This window comes from Saccopteryx leptura, chromosome 4, assembly GCF_036850995.1.
Source record: "Saccopteryx leptura isolate mSacLep1 chromosome 4, mSacLep1_pri_phased_curated, whole genome shotgun sequence".
NCBI classification, from domain to species: Eukaryota; Metazoa; Chordata; class Mammalia; order Chiroptera; family Emballonuridae; genus Saccopteryx; species Saccopteryx leptura.
In genome coordinates, this window is record NC_089506.1 from 185,438,096 (window position 1) to 185,454,351 (window position 16,256).

Sequence of the window (16,256 nt, forward strand, 5' to 3'; positions counted from 1 at the left end):
CTGGGGCCTATGTGTTCCAGGGAAAGATCATAACAACTGGAGATCTGTGGCAAAGCCCACTGTTAAGCCTCTTCTCCAATCTGTTTCTGTAGGTGCGCCCCTCTTGGGCCAGCAGTGTGACTGTTTCCTTAGCACTGGTTCTGGATGTGACATGCTATGGTTAGAGCATAAAACCACTGCTTCTGGCCTGCTTTGAATGCTTTTTCCGGAAATAATGACTATGTGATTATTTCTTCCCTATAGTTATACCTGTGTCGGATTTGTGAGCTTTATAATTGCTTTGTTTTTTTTTCCCTTTGGAAAGTTGACTCTTGACCACAGCCATTGTGGTTGTCTAGCAACAGAAGACAGCAGAGCAGTAACAGAAATTCTAAAACTTGAAGGAGTGGGGGTAGCTGATGTTTATCCCATGGACAGGGTAGTCCAGTGGGCCTGACTTGAGATAGGACAGTGTTATGGCAAGAAAATCTATAGCCCCAGTATCTGAAACCACACAGAGAAGCAGGTTCCCCCAGAGGCAGATTAAGGTCGGTTGAGGCCCTGTGCACAGAAAAGAATATCGGACCCCTTTATCATTAGAAAAAAATGTAAAGTTGGCATCTTGCGGGGCTCTTCAGAATTTGGGGCCCAGGACGCACCGCACGCTCAGTGCGCCTGTCTTTAAATCCACTTCTGGGCTCCTATTTTCCCGAAAGAATTGATGGGAATTTTTAGATAAATAGCCTTTGCTCAGCGCCTGAACAAAAACCTTTCTGTAAAATCTGGGGGAAACATCAGACAGACTTGTCATTTTTTTCCTGGAGAATGGCCCTTCTCCTTTGAACCGCACTGTCTTCCCAGATCACAAGGTAAGACCTGAACACACAGTAGGTGTTCAACAGATATTTGTTGAATGAATAAGCTGTCTTTTACTTGCTGTTCTCAAATCACATCTTCACCCCATCCACTTTACCGGTGTGGGAAGGGGTCGGGGTGGGGGGAGCGCAGCCAGGCCTCCTTTAGAACCACTGTAATGAATTGTCACCTTCACTGCTCTCTTGTCTGAAAAGATACGCAAAAGGAGATAGGTCATTCCAAAATTCCCCAAGTAAAAACCCAAACCAACTCTAGCTACAAATATGGAAGTACAGTTCACCTCTATAAATGATCTGTGGTGCATCAATGGAGAATTTTCATGTTGGCACAATACTCATTTTTCCTTCAAATGTGAAAATACCTTCCATTTAGAATCTTACAAGCCTTGGATGAGAGCTGGATCCTGGAGGGTAGAAGTCTGTGTGATATGTTCACATAAAACCGTAATTCTACTTTGTTAAGCTTTAAAAGGTATTTTTTCATTACATGATACGTGTGGGGCTTGTTTTTATTTACTTTGAACCTGGGGTCTGCGGTCTGTGGGTGATGTGGGAAAATCACAAGTCCTTCTAAATTTTATGTGAAACGTTGCCATGTGCAAAAGAGTTCACGAACCTCAAAATATTTACAGTCTTTGAGAGGGAAGAAATTTTGTTTGTTAAAGAAAATGAAATTTAGCAAACACTCATTTAAAAAAAAAATTTTTCCCTGAACACAGCATCTGAAGAGATAATACGTCAATGTGATGACAATTGGAGCGGTGAACATAATGTTACCAAGTGGAAGAAAAATGCCCTGTGATTAACAACTTGGAAATGAATAGTCCAGTGTACAACCAGCGGGGAAGCCAAGTGGAAAGTGGGACTTTGCTCTCACTGCAAGTTATCATTGGTGTTTCTGTTTCCCTGCTATGTGGAGCTCAGTGTTCTGTGCAACAAGAGAGCAGGGCTTGGAGGCAGGCGATGGGAGGACCCTGCTACCTTGGTTAACCTTTAAGTGGGTTCAGTTCAGCTCTTCGCTTCTAAGCAGGGATAAACGGTTACCATTATCTGCTTGCCTGCCCTACTTTCTTTCCCCTCTTCCTGTCTTCTCCTGCCCTTGAGACAGACTTTCTCCATAGTTTATATAAACCAAATGGGAACTTGCTCCTATGTTGTCTCTGCAGCGGAAGGTTACGTCCGGGATGCAATTAACCTCTGGAATAAAAAAAAAGCATTTTCCCAGGAAATTCTTTCCTATAAAGATTGGGCACTCCCTAAGTTGTATTTCTGATTTTATTAAAATCGTGTATTCACATGGACTAATTGGTGACTAATTATCAATTCAATCCAGATTTTAAAATATAAGATAAAAACGTTGGAGAATAGATAGAAAGATTTCACTTAAAGGAAAGATATGTTAATGTTCTTGTCAAGCCCTGAGGAAAAAGAAATGACTGTAAGGCTTGCTTGTATGTCATATTATTACTACCTGCCAGTAGAAGTTTCCCCCCCCCATGGACCCTGAAAAGAACACTGTAATAAAAACAAGATTCATAAATACAATTGTTAATTCTAAGTTGTTTTCTCTCAGGCTAATAAGCCTTATAAAGCTTTTTTTTTTTTCTCTCTTAATTATGGTAGAACATGACTTGTATTGTGTATGCTGAGTTGCTATGGATCTCTAAGGCCATGACTCATGATCTTTAAATATTATGGTCAGGCTGCCAAAGCTCCTTCACTTTTAAATCAGCAGTTTTGTTTCAAGCATTGTTAGAAGAAGGTGGTTTCAAATAGTTTTCTCTTGTATATTTGTGGCACATCTGAATAGGCACATAAGGGTATTGTACTCACAATATTTTATTTTGTTTGGCTTCATTTAGTGACAGAATATTAATTGCTTATGTGGCGTGTCATTGGGTGAATAAAAAAGGCAAATAATTACATACATCGTGAAATGTAATAAGGGGTATAAAAGGCAGACATCCAAAAGCAACAGAGGCAAAAAATACTTTTGATTGATAGGATCAAACAGGCTACATTTGAGTCATGGTGTGTGGAATGGGTAAGGTTTTGACAAGCAGAGAAGAGAGCATGAACATTCCGGTTAGAAAAACAAGCCAAGCAAAGGATAAAAACATAGTCTGGCACTGCAGGGTAGAGTTTGGTGAAAACGTCAGTTTTGTGAGATGCATTGATAGAAGATAAAATTAGTCAGAAGGTAAGAGGGGCCAGCTTATTAAAGTCTTTCCATCCATTTTATTGCACAACAACTGTGAGAAACAAAGAGTTGTTTTCCATTTCATGATACAGAGTTACAGCCAAGTAGAAAGCACCAAAATACTGGGTTTTGTTGATTTAGGTATGATGCAAGAAACACAATTACACCTCTCAGAACCTCAGTGTGTCCTTCCTCTCAGTGGGATTCTCATTAATTTTGTTCAATAGTCACTAATTACTTTGTGAATATTTTTAAATTGTTTTGAAAAGTGAGAAGCATGCACAGAAATGTGGAAATACAACAATACATTCATTAGGGAGATAGTAGGAATAGAAAATAATAAAAGTATCACTGAATTTTAAAGGAAGGCTTATTGTTTGGAAACAATAGAAAGAGACTTAAGAGTTGGGGTTTATTAAGTCATTTCTTTATGCATTCATTCATTCAACAAATACTTATTGACCATCCTTGCTTTCTTCATAATGCTGAGTAACAAAAATAACAACAGAAAATTTTTTTCTATCTTTAAAGATTTACATTGTCAGTAGGGAGTAGACAATAAATATATATATATTGCCTGACCTATGGTGGCACAGTGGATAAAGAGTTAATCTGGAATGCTGAGGTCGCCAGTTTGAAACCCTGAGCTTGCCCAGTCAAGGCACGTATGAGGAGCAACTACTACAAATTGATTCTTCCTGCTCCTCCCCCTACCCCTTTCTCTCTCTCTCTCTTCTCTCTAAAAAGAAAAAAAAATCAATCAACAAAATAAACTACTGCTCATGAAAATTAGAGGATATTTCAAAATGAATATGAAGTGATAAAATATCCCCTAATTTTTGTGATTATATATATAATTTTTATTATTATATTGTTACTTTTAATTAATTTATTTTTATAATATATTTTTAAATATTTATAATATATTTTAAAATATATATTTATTATATTATATATAAATATTTATATAATATAATTTTTGTAATGTATATATATATATAAAACAAGCAAATTATATAGCATGTAAGAAAGTTGTAAGTACTTTAGAGCAGTGGTCCCTAACCTTTTTTGGGCCTTGGACCGGTTTAATGTCAGAAAAGATTTTCACTAACTGGCCTTTAGGGTGAGATGAATAAATGTATCATGTGACCGAGACAAGTGTCAAGAGTGAGTCTTAGATGGATGTAACAGAGGGAATCTGGTCATTTTTTAAAAATAAAACATCGTTCAGACATAAATATAAATAAAATGGAAATAATGTAAATTATTTATTCTTTCTCTGTGGACCGGTACCAAATGGCCCACAGACTGGTACCAGTCTGCAGCCCCGGGGGTTGGGGACCACTGCTTCAGAGAAAAATAAACAAGGTGATGAGGATGGATAGGCATGTGGAGAGTTTTTCAAAGAGGTGCATGTGGCAGTTTTCACTGAGAAAGTGATATTTAAGCAAAGACAGGAAGGAGGTGAGAAAGAACCAAGTGGACAGGTGTTAAGGGTTCCTGGCAGAGGAACTTGAGATAGGAGTCTCTATGAGGTGGCTGAAGAGAAAGCCAGCGTGGCTTGGAGAGGCAGGATTGAGAAGGGGGATGTTACATGAATTCAGAGGGGAAATGACGGAGCTGTGAGAGAAGGGTCAGGAGGGACTGGGTGGAGCTCTACGTGGATGGGAAGGGTGAATGGCAGAGACATCTGTACAACCTTGTAGGTCATTTTAGGGACTTTGCATCTTATTTTGAGTGACGAGAGGTCCCTCATTTGAGGGTTTTGAGTAGAGGAGTGAAATGGTTTTTCTTGTGGTTGAGGTACTGAAAACAGGATATGGGGGCAAAGGTGGAAGCAGAGAGAAACATTTAGGAGGTTAATGACATAATCCAGGCAAGAGCTGATGGCAGCTTGAGGCTTGAACTGGGGTGTTCACATGAAGGTGGCAAGAGTGCTCAGATACTGGGCATATTTTGATGGTAGAACCAAGAATTTCCTGATGATTGGATGTGGGTTCTGAGACAAAAACAGGATGTCAAGGTTTTACCCTGAGCAATGATGTCATCAACTGCGTTGGGGAAGACTGCAAGTAGAGAAGACCCGGGAGTAGGAATCAGGAGTGAGGTTTTGGAAACGTGGAAATTAAGATACCCATTCTTGTCTCAAAAATAAGATATGAGCTGTCAAGAAAGCAACTACATGAGTGAATCTGGATTTCAAAGTAGAAATCCAGGCTAGAAATATGTATTCGGGAGGGATAAGCATATCGACGGTATTGAAATCCCAGAGGTTGAATGAGCTCACCAAGGGAGTGAATGTGGCTGGAGAAGAGAGGAAGCCCTGGAGCCCGCCAAAGCTGAGCGCTCAGGGAGTTGGGACAGGACCATCAAAGGAGACTGAGGAGCAGCAGGTGGCACAGGAAAGAAACCTGGGACTTCAGGATGTCCTGGAGCCAAGTGCAGAAAGTAAACTGCTCACAACAATTAGGAGATATTGTATAGCTTCGTATTAATTTTGAAATATCCCCTAATTTTTGTGAGCAGTATATTTCAAGGAAGGCATGATGAGTCACGCCAAAAGCTCAAGGATAAGGTGGGTTGTGACTAATGACCATTGGATAAAGGGATGTGGAGATCACTGGTGCATTCAGTAAGTGCGTTGTCTGCAGATTGTTACTTCTGACAATCTGAATGGAGCAGCTTCAACAAAAATTAGGAGGAAAGAAATTGGAGACAGTGAGAGCATATAGTTTTGCTACAAAGGGGTTGTTAGTAATCAAGCAGGAACTTAACAGTTTGAGAGGGTTTGAGATGCAAAAAAAAATAAAAAAAAAAAATAGCATGTTTGGAAACTATTGCAAATGATTTAGGAGAGAGAGAGAGAGAGAGAGAAATTGATTAAGAAATAGTGTAAGAGACAAAGGCTTCCCCAAGTCTGCTCTCTCATAGGGTGATATACTTCCCCTCCCTCTACTTCTTCTTTTTTTAGTGGAAATAAGAGATTTTGCAGATTTACAGAACAGATTGTATTGTTTGGACTGCTTATTCTCAAGAGAACCTTTAAAGGCTATTTTATCTTCTTTGAGTAAAGTTTACATTCCACAGTCTTTATTTCCTTTGGAAATGTTCAGAAATGGACATTTGGAGGAAATACTTTAGGAGATTCATCTTCACTGTTACACTATAAAAATCTATCTGATGTGGGGCGTGTATGTGTGTGTGCGAGTGTGTAAGCTCCTGAAAGAAAATGTTGGGATTGAAACTCTCACTTTATTTCAGCATCACATCTGGAAGTTCAGAGTCAGATATACAACAAAGAAACAAAATGTCAGTAAGAAATAAAGTTTGTATACATTACCTTTTGGAAAAAAAATATTAAAGTTAATGAAACCAACTTCCTTAATGTTAAGATTTTCCTAATATGTTTCGTATTCACATTTTACTAAGATTTTAAAAACTAAAACATGGACTGTTCTTTCTCAGGTAAAACGAGGTAAAGTGGGCAGAGTACCAACTAAGGGATGTCACTGGGCATCAGGGAAGTTAGGTAGAGTGTGGTGTGGCCTTTCCTATTTTTATTTGCTCCCGATGGCCCTGTTATATCACAGACACCCTGGGTTACTTCACAGTCTTGTCTTGTATATGAGGCTATCTTGGAATTCAGACATGATACAGATGGAGTAAATCATATTATTTGGTTTATTTAGACTTGAGTTTAAATTACAGTCTGTTCCAGATATTTCCAATTCATGTTCTTTCAAGTCAGATGATGACACACCGAAGCTCTGACCTCTGAAGTCTTCTCTCCTCCATGAGCTCTGCTAGGCCCTGGGACAGCTAGGTCCTGTCTACCTGCTCCCCATCTGGTCCCTCCTTAGGTCTTATGGAACAACTGTGTAGGTTGTTGATTAAATGTTGAAGCTAAGTGATCACTATATTGGGGCTCATTATACTCGTTCTGTTACTTTTGTGTAAGTTATAAAATTTTTTTGAAAAAACAAAACAAAACACAACTGTATATTTGTACTCCCTGGATTCAGTTTTAGTAAGGATCACCTGGACTCACCCACAGACATTTCTGAAACAATCCTTTCAGCTCTAAAGTGGAGGCAGTGTGATATAAAAGAATGACTGTCGGACTAGGAAGTAGGCCTGTATTTGCCACCTCCACACTGTGTCACAACAGCCAAGCTAATCAGACTCTCTGAGCCTATTTTCACCCATAGAATAAGGATCATGAGGCTTTAATAGCCTACAGGCACACCTTAGACATACTGCAGTTTCGGTTCCAGACCACCACGATAGTAAAGTGAGTCATGGATTTTTCGGTTTCCCAGTGCACTGTTTATATATTGTTTATGCTACACTATACAGGCGTCCCCAAACTACGGCCCGCGGGCCACATGTGGCCCCCTGAGGCCATTTATCCAGCCGCCCCCCCCCCCCCCCGCACTTCCAGAAGGGGCACCTCTTTCATTGGTGGTCAGTGAGAGGAGCACTGTATGTGGCGGCCCTCCAACGGTCTGAGGGACAGTGAACTGGTCTCCTGTGTAAAAAGTTTGGGGACCCCTGGAGGTGTGCAACAGCACTGTGTCTAAAAATAGTACATATCCTAATTGAAAAAAAAATATTATTGCTAAAAATGCTAAACATTATCTAAGCTTTTGGTGAGCTTAATATTTTTTGCTGGGGGAGGACCTTGCCTGGATGTTGGTAGCTGCTGACTGATAAGGGTTGTGGATGCTGAAATTGGGGGGGGTGCAGCTGTGGCATTTTCTTTAAATAAGACAACAATCAAGTATGATACATCAGTTGACACTTCTTTTCATGAAAGATTTCTCTGTAGCATATGATGTTATTTGATAACATTGGACCCACAGTAAAACTTTTTCAAAACGAGTCAGTCTGGCCCTGACCGGGTAGCTCAGTTGGTTAGCATCATCCTAGAACACCAAGGTTACAAGTTTGATCTCCAGTCAGGGCGCATATGGGAAGGAACCGATGAATACCCAACTAAGTGAAACAATACATGAATGCTTTCTTCTCCCTTTCTCTCTCTCTCCCTTCCTCTCTCTGTCTCTCTAAAATCAGTTCATAAAAATTTTAACATAAAACATTAAATTTGGAGTCAATCTTTTCAAACCATGCTGCTGCTTTATCAACCAAGTTTACATAATTTTTAAATCTTTTGTCATTGCAACAATCTTGTCGGCATCTTCACCAAGAATAGATGCCACCTCAAGAAACCAATTTCTTTGCTCGTCATAAGAAGCAACTCTGTATCCACTACAGTTTTTTTCATGAGATCGCAGCAAATCAGTCACAGCATCAGGCTCCACTTTTAATTCTGCTTCTCTTATTATTTGCACCAAATTTGCAGTTATTCCTCCACTGAAGTGTTGATCCCCTCAAAGCCATCCACGAGGACTGGCCTCAACTTCTTCCACACTCCTGTTAATGTTGGGGTTTTGACCTCTTCCCCTGAATCGCGGATGTTCTTAATGGCATCTAGAATGGTGACTCCTTTCCAGAAGGTGTTCAAGGTACTGTGCCCAGCTCCATCAGAGGAGTCACTATCCATGGCAGCTGTATCCTTATGAAATGTATTTCTTAAATAATAAGACTTGAAAGTCAAAACTACTCTGGATCCACGGGCTGCAGAATAGACGTTGTGTTAGCAGGCATGAAAATAACACTAGTCTCGTTGTACATCTCCATCAGAGCTCTTGGGTGACCAGGTGCACTGTCAATGAGAAGTACTATTTTGAAAGAATTTTTCTTCTGAGCTATAGATCTCAACACTGGGCTTAAAATGTTCAGTAAACTATGCTGTAAACAGATGTGCTGTCATCCAGGCTTTGTTGTCCACTTACAGAGCACAGGAAGAGTAGATTTAGCAGAATTCTTAAGGTTTTTAGAATGATAAATGAACTTTGGCTTCAACTTTAAGTCCCCAGCTCTACTATCCTTTAAGAAGAGAGTTAGCCTATTCTTTGAAGCTTTGAAGGCAGGTACTGACTTCTCTCTAGCTATGAAAGTCCTAGACGGCACCTTCTTCCAACATTAGACTGTTTGTCTGCATTGAAAATCTTTTGTTTATCTAGGCTAGATCTCTGGATAACTTGCTGTAGCTTCTACATCAGCACTCGCTGCTTCTCCTCCATTTTTATATTGTAGAGATGGCTTCTTTCCTTAAACCTTTCTTACGCAACCTCCTCACCTCTCTCATTCTTCATTGAATTGAAGAGAGTTAGGGCCTTGCTCTGGATTAGGTGTTGGTTTAGGGAAAGTTGTGGTTTATTTAATCTGCTGTCCAGACCATAAAAACTTTTGCCATCTCAGCAGCAATAAGACTGTTTGACTGTCTTATGATTTTATATGATATTATAAAAGTAGTACTTTTAATTTCCCTAAGGAATTTCGACTTTTCACAAGTTGGCTGTTTGGCACAGGAGGTCTGGCTTTTGGCGTATGTCGGCTTTTGACATGTTTTCTTCATCAAGTTACTCATTTCTAGCTTTTGATTTAAAGTGAGAGAAATATGATTCTTATTAATTGACCTAATTTTAATATTGTTGTGTGTCAGGGAATAGAAAGGCCGGAGGAAATGCAAACAGATGGGGGAACAGTGGGTTGACGGAGTAGTCAGAACACACAACATTTATTACCCAAGTTTGCTGTCTTATATGTACACAATTCGGAACAACTCAAAAAAATTAGAATAGTAACATCAAAGGACACTGATCATAGATCACCATAAAAAATATAATAATGGTGGAAAAGTTTGAAATATTGTGAAGGTTACTAAAATGTGACACAGAGACACAAATGCTGTTGAAAAAAAATGACACTGATCAACTTGCTTGATGCAAGATTGTCACAGGCCTTCATTTTGTTAAAAATGCAATAGTTGCAAAGCTCAATAAAGCAAAATTCAATTGATGAGGTATTCTTGTACCTCTAATGAGATGTTTGGGATATGAAAATTCTTGGTTAAGGAGCTACAAGTGTAAAGGAGTACAGGAGTATAGTTATTGGAAATCTATAGCATTCAAATGGGCTCTCCTGTGGGCCAAGGGACCTTGCACTTTAAATACTCTTGTTTCTTTTTGAATTTAGCAGTTCTGCTCTGCATCCCGCGCCAGCATTACCAGCCAAGAACAACTAATCTAGTGACGTGCATATCAAGAACCTCACTTCTGAACAATTATTTTGTTCATAAAATGTTAGCATCTCTTTACTAAGGATAGCTCATTTAATCTGGCCCCAGATAAAATGGACATACCTCTCAAATCCATAGTAATTTTTAAGAGGAGGACTTTTATAGAATAAATATATCAATTTAGATTAGTAAAATATGACTAGTTTAATCTTATATTGCTTTTATTTTTCAGTTAGCAAAAGAAAACCTAATAATGAGATCTTAAAATTAAATGTATTGAGATGACATTGGTTAATAGTGGAACTATTTATGATTCTGTTGCTCCAAGGAGTATCCCTCACTGGTACTATATGAAAACATTTATCTCTGTCTAGTTAGAAACCTTGGGTTACCAGTTAAATTGGAGTTTGGGAAATGGGAGACTTTAGTTCTCCAGTCTCTGTCTACTGCCTTTTTTCTCTAACCAGTTAGCACCTTAGAGGAAACCCTTTCCCTGAAAAGGACCAGATGCCAATCGCCACCTTTAGGATTCCTGCCTTAGGTGCCCTATTAGCTGCCTGGAGTTCAGAATCTACCTCCTTTCAATTTGCATTTACCATAGTTGGGAGCCTTGAGCCTCGAAGCAGCTGGTCCTGCTTTAGTTACTGTACTTTTACATTTCTAAAAGAAAAGAATACATTTAGCTGGAGGAGGTTAGGAGGTAGAGACCTCAGTGCCATAGGCTATCCACAATTAGTGCCGCCTCCTCACCACACAATCCCCTTTAACTCTTGGAACTCATAGAAGGGTCAGCAGAACCTAGTCTGCTCTATACCATGAGGAACAAAATAGCAGGTGGATCACAGATGCCCCTGAGAAGTAGTGCTAGTTAGCTTTGGTAGAGAAGATGGAGATGAAGGATGAAATTTGTTCTCTGCTCTGAAGAAGTCTTGACTGTCCAAGCAGAATGAAACATGCTCAATCAACCTTTATGGCACAACCATCTGGAGACCGTGGGTCCTTCTTTTCCTTTTTAGCATTGTTCTCTGAATACTGTTTTAATTTTTGGACTGCCCTGGTAAACTGCGTATTCTTAGAATGAGGACTGGCCTTCATTCATCTCTGTGATCCAGGCACAAAGTCTCTGATATTAAAACAGCACCCAGTGAGTATTGTTTGAAATAGAACAAATGGGCTGAGCTCCATGCTGAGAGCTAGGTGACTGACAGATGCTGTCCCTTAGAATCTTTACAGTGACAGACAGAGGTGGTTACAGAATCACCACTGTTATATGGGTTCTTTTCTTCTAGTTATTATGAACACTTTAGAAATTAAGAAATTGAGACACAGAGAAGTTGGGGGAGATTCCAGCTGTTGAGTAATCAACAAATATGTGTTCACTATACAGTAGGAATGTTATGGGATACTATACAGTGAAAGTTACTTTATTTATATCCACCTCTCCGGTGCTTGGTTGTCCCTCTTTACCTGGACCTAATTCCTTTGGGCCTGTTGAAGGATCAGCACGTTATCTGAACTGTTGCCTTTGCCTCATTTTAACATCCTCTGACAGAAAACAGCTCGTGCATATAAATCATCTCATTGGAAGCTGTTTAGGAAATACAAATTCTATTGCAAGGATGCTTGGTCTGAACTGGATATTTGGCTCAGGATTTCTTCTCCCCCTGAACTATTCCTGAGAACTGTGACACATAGGAATGAACAATGTAAAGCATATGATGTCATTAGTCATGTGCACTGGCACATTCAAAAGTGAGAATGCGGGTATGAGTTCACCAATGCGAGAGTGTGGGCGAAGTCCTTCACTCATCATGCCAAACAATGCTTATTATTAAACCATTTGCTTTCAAGTTGTAATTTAGTGATGCCTTCAATGTAAAAATCATTATTTTAAGTGCCAAAGATATGACAGCACTTTTTTATTTTTCATTTGTAAGTCAAAGTTATAGCACTCCATATAGAAAGTCAGATTTACAAAAAGTACCTCAAAGTAGCTAAAAGATTTCACATTTGATAAACTGGGTAGAAAGCAAGCAATGCTTTAAATCGTGTCAAATTTTATAAATTCTGTTCTTTTTGTACTTGGCATAATGCAGTGTTATTTTTTTCAGGAAGCATATATGTGATAACATTTCTGATATTCTGTAATGGCTTTTAGAAGATCCTTCCCTCTGATGACCAAACTCTGATGTGAATCATTAATGAATCACAGTTAATGTGTCACTTGTGCTTTCAACTGAACATTTCAAATGATTTAAAGAAGATTTTCCTATTTATACTTAAAATGAGATCAGTATAAAATTGTTTTTCTCTATATATTTAAATATAAAGTTTTGTTGATGTTTTAGTAAGTTATTTATTTTTGCCTTTGTAAAGATGAAAAATATCTCAAAACTTTTTGTTTCAGACCTTTCCTTTTCCTTCTTTCCTTCTTTCCTTCTTTCCTTCTTTCCTTCCTTCCTTCCTTCCTTCCTTCCTTCCTTCCTTCCTTCCTTTCTTCCTTCCTTCCTTCCTTCCTTCCCTCCCTCCCTCCCTCCCTCCCTCCCTCCCTCCCTCCCTCTCTCCCTCCCTTCCTTCCTTCCTTCTTTCCTTCCTTCCTTCCTTCCCTCCTTCCTTCCTTCCTTCTTTCTTTTTTCTTTCTTTCTCTCTTCCTTCCTTCCTTCTTTCCTTCCTTCCTTCCCTCCTTGCTCCCTCCCCATTCTCTGCTTTACAGAAGTGTATTTGACAAATTTAAAGTGTACAGGTTAATGAGTTTTGACCCGTATATACTTGTGAAACCGTCACCACAATCAAGAAAATGAAACTATTCATCACCCCCAGAAGTTTCCCATGCTCCTTTGTAATCCCTCTTACCCACTTCTCCCTCCCTGCCACTTCTCCTCACTGCCCAGGAAGCACTGATCTGCGTCATGTCACTCTATATTATTGTGCATTTCCTTTGAACTTTACATAAAGCGAGTCATACAGTATATACCCTTTCTAGTGGCTTTCACTTAGCAAAGTTATTTTGATATCGATCCATGTTTTAGTGTGTATTAACAATTCATTTTTATCACTGAGTAGTATCGCATTGTATTTAATGTACCAGTTGGTTTATTCTTTCATCTATTGACTGACATTTAGGTTATTTCAGGTTTTTGACTCTTACAAATAAAGCTGCATAAATAAATATCCACATACAGGTCTTTGTATGGACATGTGCTTTCTTTTCCTTTGGATAAATACTGAAGAGTGAAGTGGTTAAATCATGCAGCAGGTAAACATTTAGTAAATTTTTTTTTAACTGTCAAATTTTCAAAGTTATGGTATCACCAGCCGTATATGGGAGTTTTCATGTGTTCACATTCTCTCCAACCCTGGTAAGGCCAGCCTTTTAAACTTTAGCTATATTAATGGGTATAGTAGAATCTTATTGTGGTTTTAATTGGAATTTCCTCAGTAACTACTGGTGTTGAACATCTTGCCTATGCTTATTTGCCATCCTTATATCTTATTTGCTGAGGTATCCATTGAAATCTTTGGTCCATTTTTAGTTATGTTGTTTGTTTCTTATTATTGGGCTTTGAGAGCTCTTTAGATCCTAAATACAAATTTCTGAATGTGTTTTGCAAGCATTTTCTCCAATCTGTGATCAGTCTTCATTTTCTTAAGAGTGTCTTTAGAAAAGCAGAAGTTATTATTTTTGATGAAGTCTAATTTATCAATTTATACTTTCATGGATCATGATATTTATATCTCATCGAAGATATCTTTGCCCAAGGTACAAATATTTTCCCCTAAGTTTTCTTCTAGAAGTTTTATAGCTAGATCTCTCTCTTTTTTTTTTTTTTTTTTTTTTTGGTTAAAATCAAAATTTTTATTGTGCTTATTTTTTTTAATTCTCAAAGGTATATAAATTATTGCAATCAATTTTCAGTTCATATTTAGCCTATTGTATTATTTAGTTTTTAGACCTTTTTTTCTCAGTTAACATAATACCTTTATTGGATTACCAGAAGAGTAGTTGGTGATACACTGTTCCTCATTGATTTCTGATTATTCATTGTTAGTGTTGCTTGATTATGACCAACAGCTGAGTCTCCAGGTAGTTCCCTTATTGAAGGATCTCAGTTGTTCCAAAGTCATCCTCTTCATAGGATCAACCTGCATCCAATGACTGCTTGACGCAGAGCTACAAGACTTGGCTTCCTTCTTTTGAGTGAGGACAATTCTGAAAGCCCAACCCAGCTACTGGGCTCCACATGCACTTGGTTGAGGCTGCTGTTGCATTTCTACTTTTCTTACTTTATAAGTGTTGCTCTCAAGTGCCATCTCCAGTAAGCCCTCTGCAGTCAAATATCTCAGTCTGTTTCCTAGGGACCCTAACCTAATAGAACCACAAAATCAGAATAAGTCTAACCTAATGAATAAAGTTTTGTGAGTGTAAATACAGAAGAAACGCAAAAGAGCCACTATGCTGTCACTGAAGGCAAGACAGAAGGCATAAATAGACACTGTAATTGTAACTTTGATAGCCTTTCAGAGAAATCTTTCTTAATATAAATTAGGGATTTAATGAATATTTGTTTGCAAACTTTAAGGAAGTAAATTATTTCATTTAATAATGTATCATAATGTTTATTTACTCAATCAGAAAAAAAACTGGCTTTTTCCCACAAAGAACACAAATAGTATGGAAATGGAATCTTCTAGGGACATCTGGTAGTTCTCTAGATAGTATTCAACACTGTTCTATCTAAATAAGTAATGTTATCTCCCCAGATGTTGGAATATGAAATGTTAGTTGGAGTTTCTACCCATAATTCAACCTTTCATATAACTACTTCCATGCTGAGATCTTGCAATAAATGAGGGGCTGACCCATACTGTGCTTTCCTTCCCCAATCCTTACCCAGCAAAGTTTACCTAATTTAAATAGTGCAGCTTATATTCTATACAGAAACAACTTCAACAGAGATTTCAGGCCAAGCAATGCATAGAAAGGTGGTAGTGATGGTATCATCGTAATTGGTGAGGAATGTATTCTCAAGAAAGATCAAAAGTTTATTTAATTTGATTATCATTAAAGTTTTTAAGGTTGTTAATTGCAACTGGCTAATGGCTTATGTTAGTATTTTATTTATCTAAATAATTTATTTTTTACACAATGGGTATTTTCACAATACCCATCCAAGGTGGGAGTCACAGGATCTCTATTCACCATAGTTACTAAGGGATCCTCTGGATGTAAGCTTTGACTGGGAATGCAGTTCTGGACAAGGCGTAACAGAAGGAGGGCAACTGCACAACCAGTGCTCGCCAGAAGTTATGCACACCACATCTGCTTGTATTTCCTTAGTCAAAGAAGTCACATGCCATAAACAACTTCAAGGGCTGAGGAAGTAAAATTATATAAATATTATACAATTTGTGCCTAGGAGAATCTTCAGAAATGTTTTGGTGGACAAAATTATAGCAATATAAAATTAGATATAAAAAAAGGAATTAATTAGTATGACCTGCGGTGGTGCAATGGATAGATAAGTTGTCAACCTGGAATGCTGAGGTTGCCAGTTCAAAACCCTGGGCTTGCCTGGTCAAGACACATATGAGAAACAACTAGTATGAGCCAATGCTTCCTGCTCTTTCTCCCTACCTCTCTCTCTAAAATCAAAAAATGAAATCTAAAAAAAAAAAGAAGCCTAACAGAGACCATTAAAAAATTCTTAGCAGTTTAAAATAAGGTTGGCGCCCTGGCCGGTTGGCTCAGTGGTAGAGCGTCGGCCTGGCGTGCAAGAGGTCCCGGGTTCGATTCCCGGCCAGGGCACACAGGAGAAGCGCCCATCTGCTTCTCCACCCCTCCCCCTCTCCTTCCTCTCTGTCTCTCTCTTCCCCTCCCGCAGCCAAGGCTCCATTGGAGCAAAGATGGCCCGGGCGCTGGGGATGGCTCCTTGGCCACTGCCCCAGGTGCTAGAGTGGCTCTGGTCACAGCAGAGCGACACCCCGGAGGGGCAGAGCATCACCCCCGGTGGGCAGAGTGTTGCCCCCTGGTGGGCGTGCCCGGTGGATCCCGGTAGGG

The 16,256-nt window shown here is 38.9% G+C and overlaps 1 protein-coding gene across 1 annotated transcript in view; it reads left to right on the plus strand.

Moving 5' to 3' along the window:
* The first annotated feature begins 5,279 nt into the window (after nucleotides 1-5,279).
* The window catches only part of CCDC192 (coiled-coil domain containing 192), a 214,532-nt gene continuing 203,555 nt past the window's right edge, over nucleotides 5,280-16,256 (plus strand). Inside the window, 3 exon segments of the mRNA XM_066383649.1 lie at nucleotides 5,280-5,502; nucleotides 6,142-6,240; nucleotides 6,243-6,367. Coding sequence (XP_066239746.1) covers nucleotides 5,280-5,502; nucleotides 6,142-6,240; nucleotides 6,243-6,367 — 447 coding nt within the window.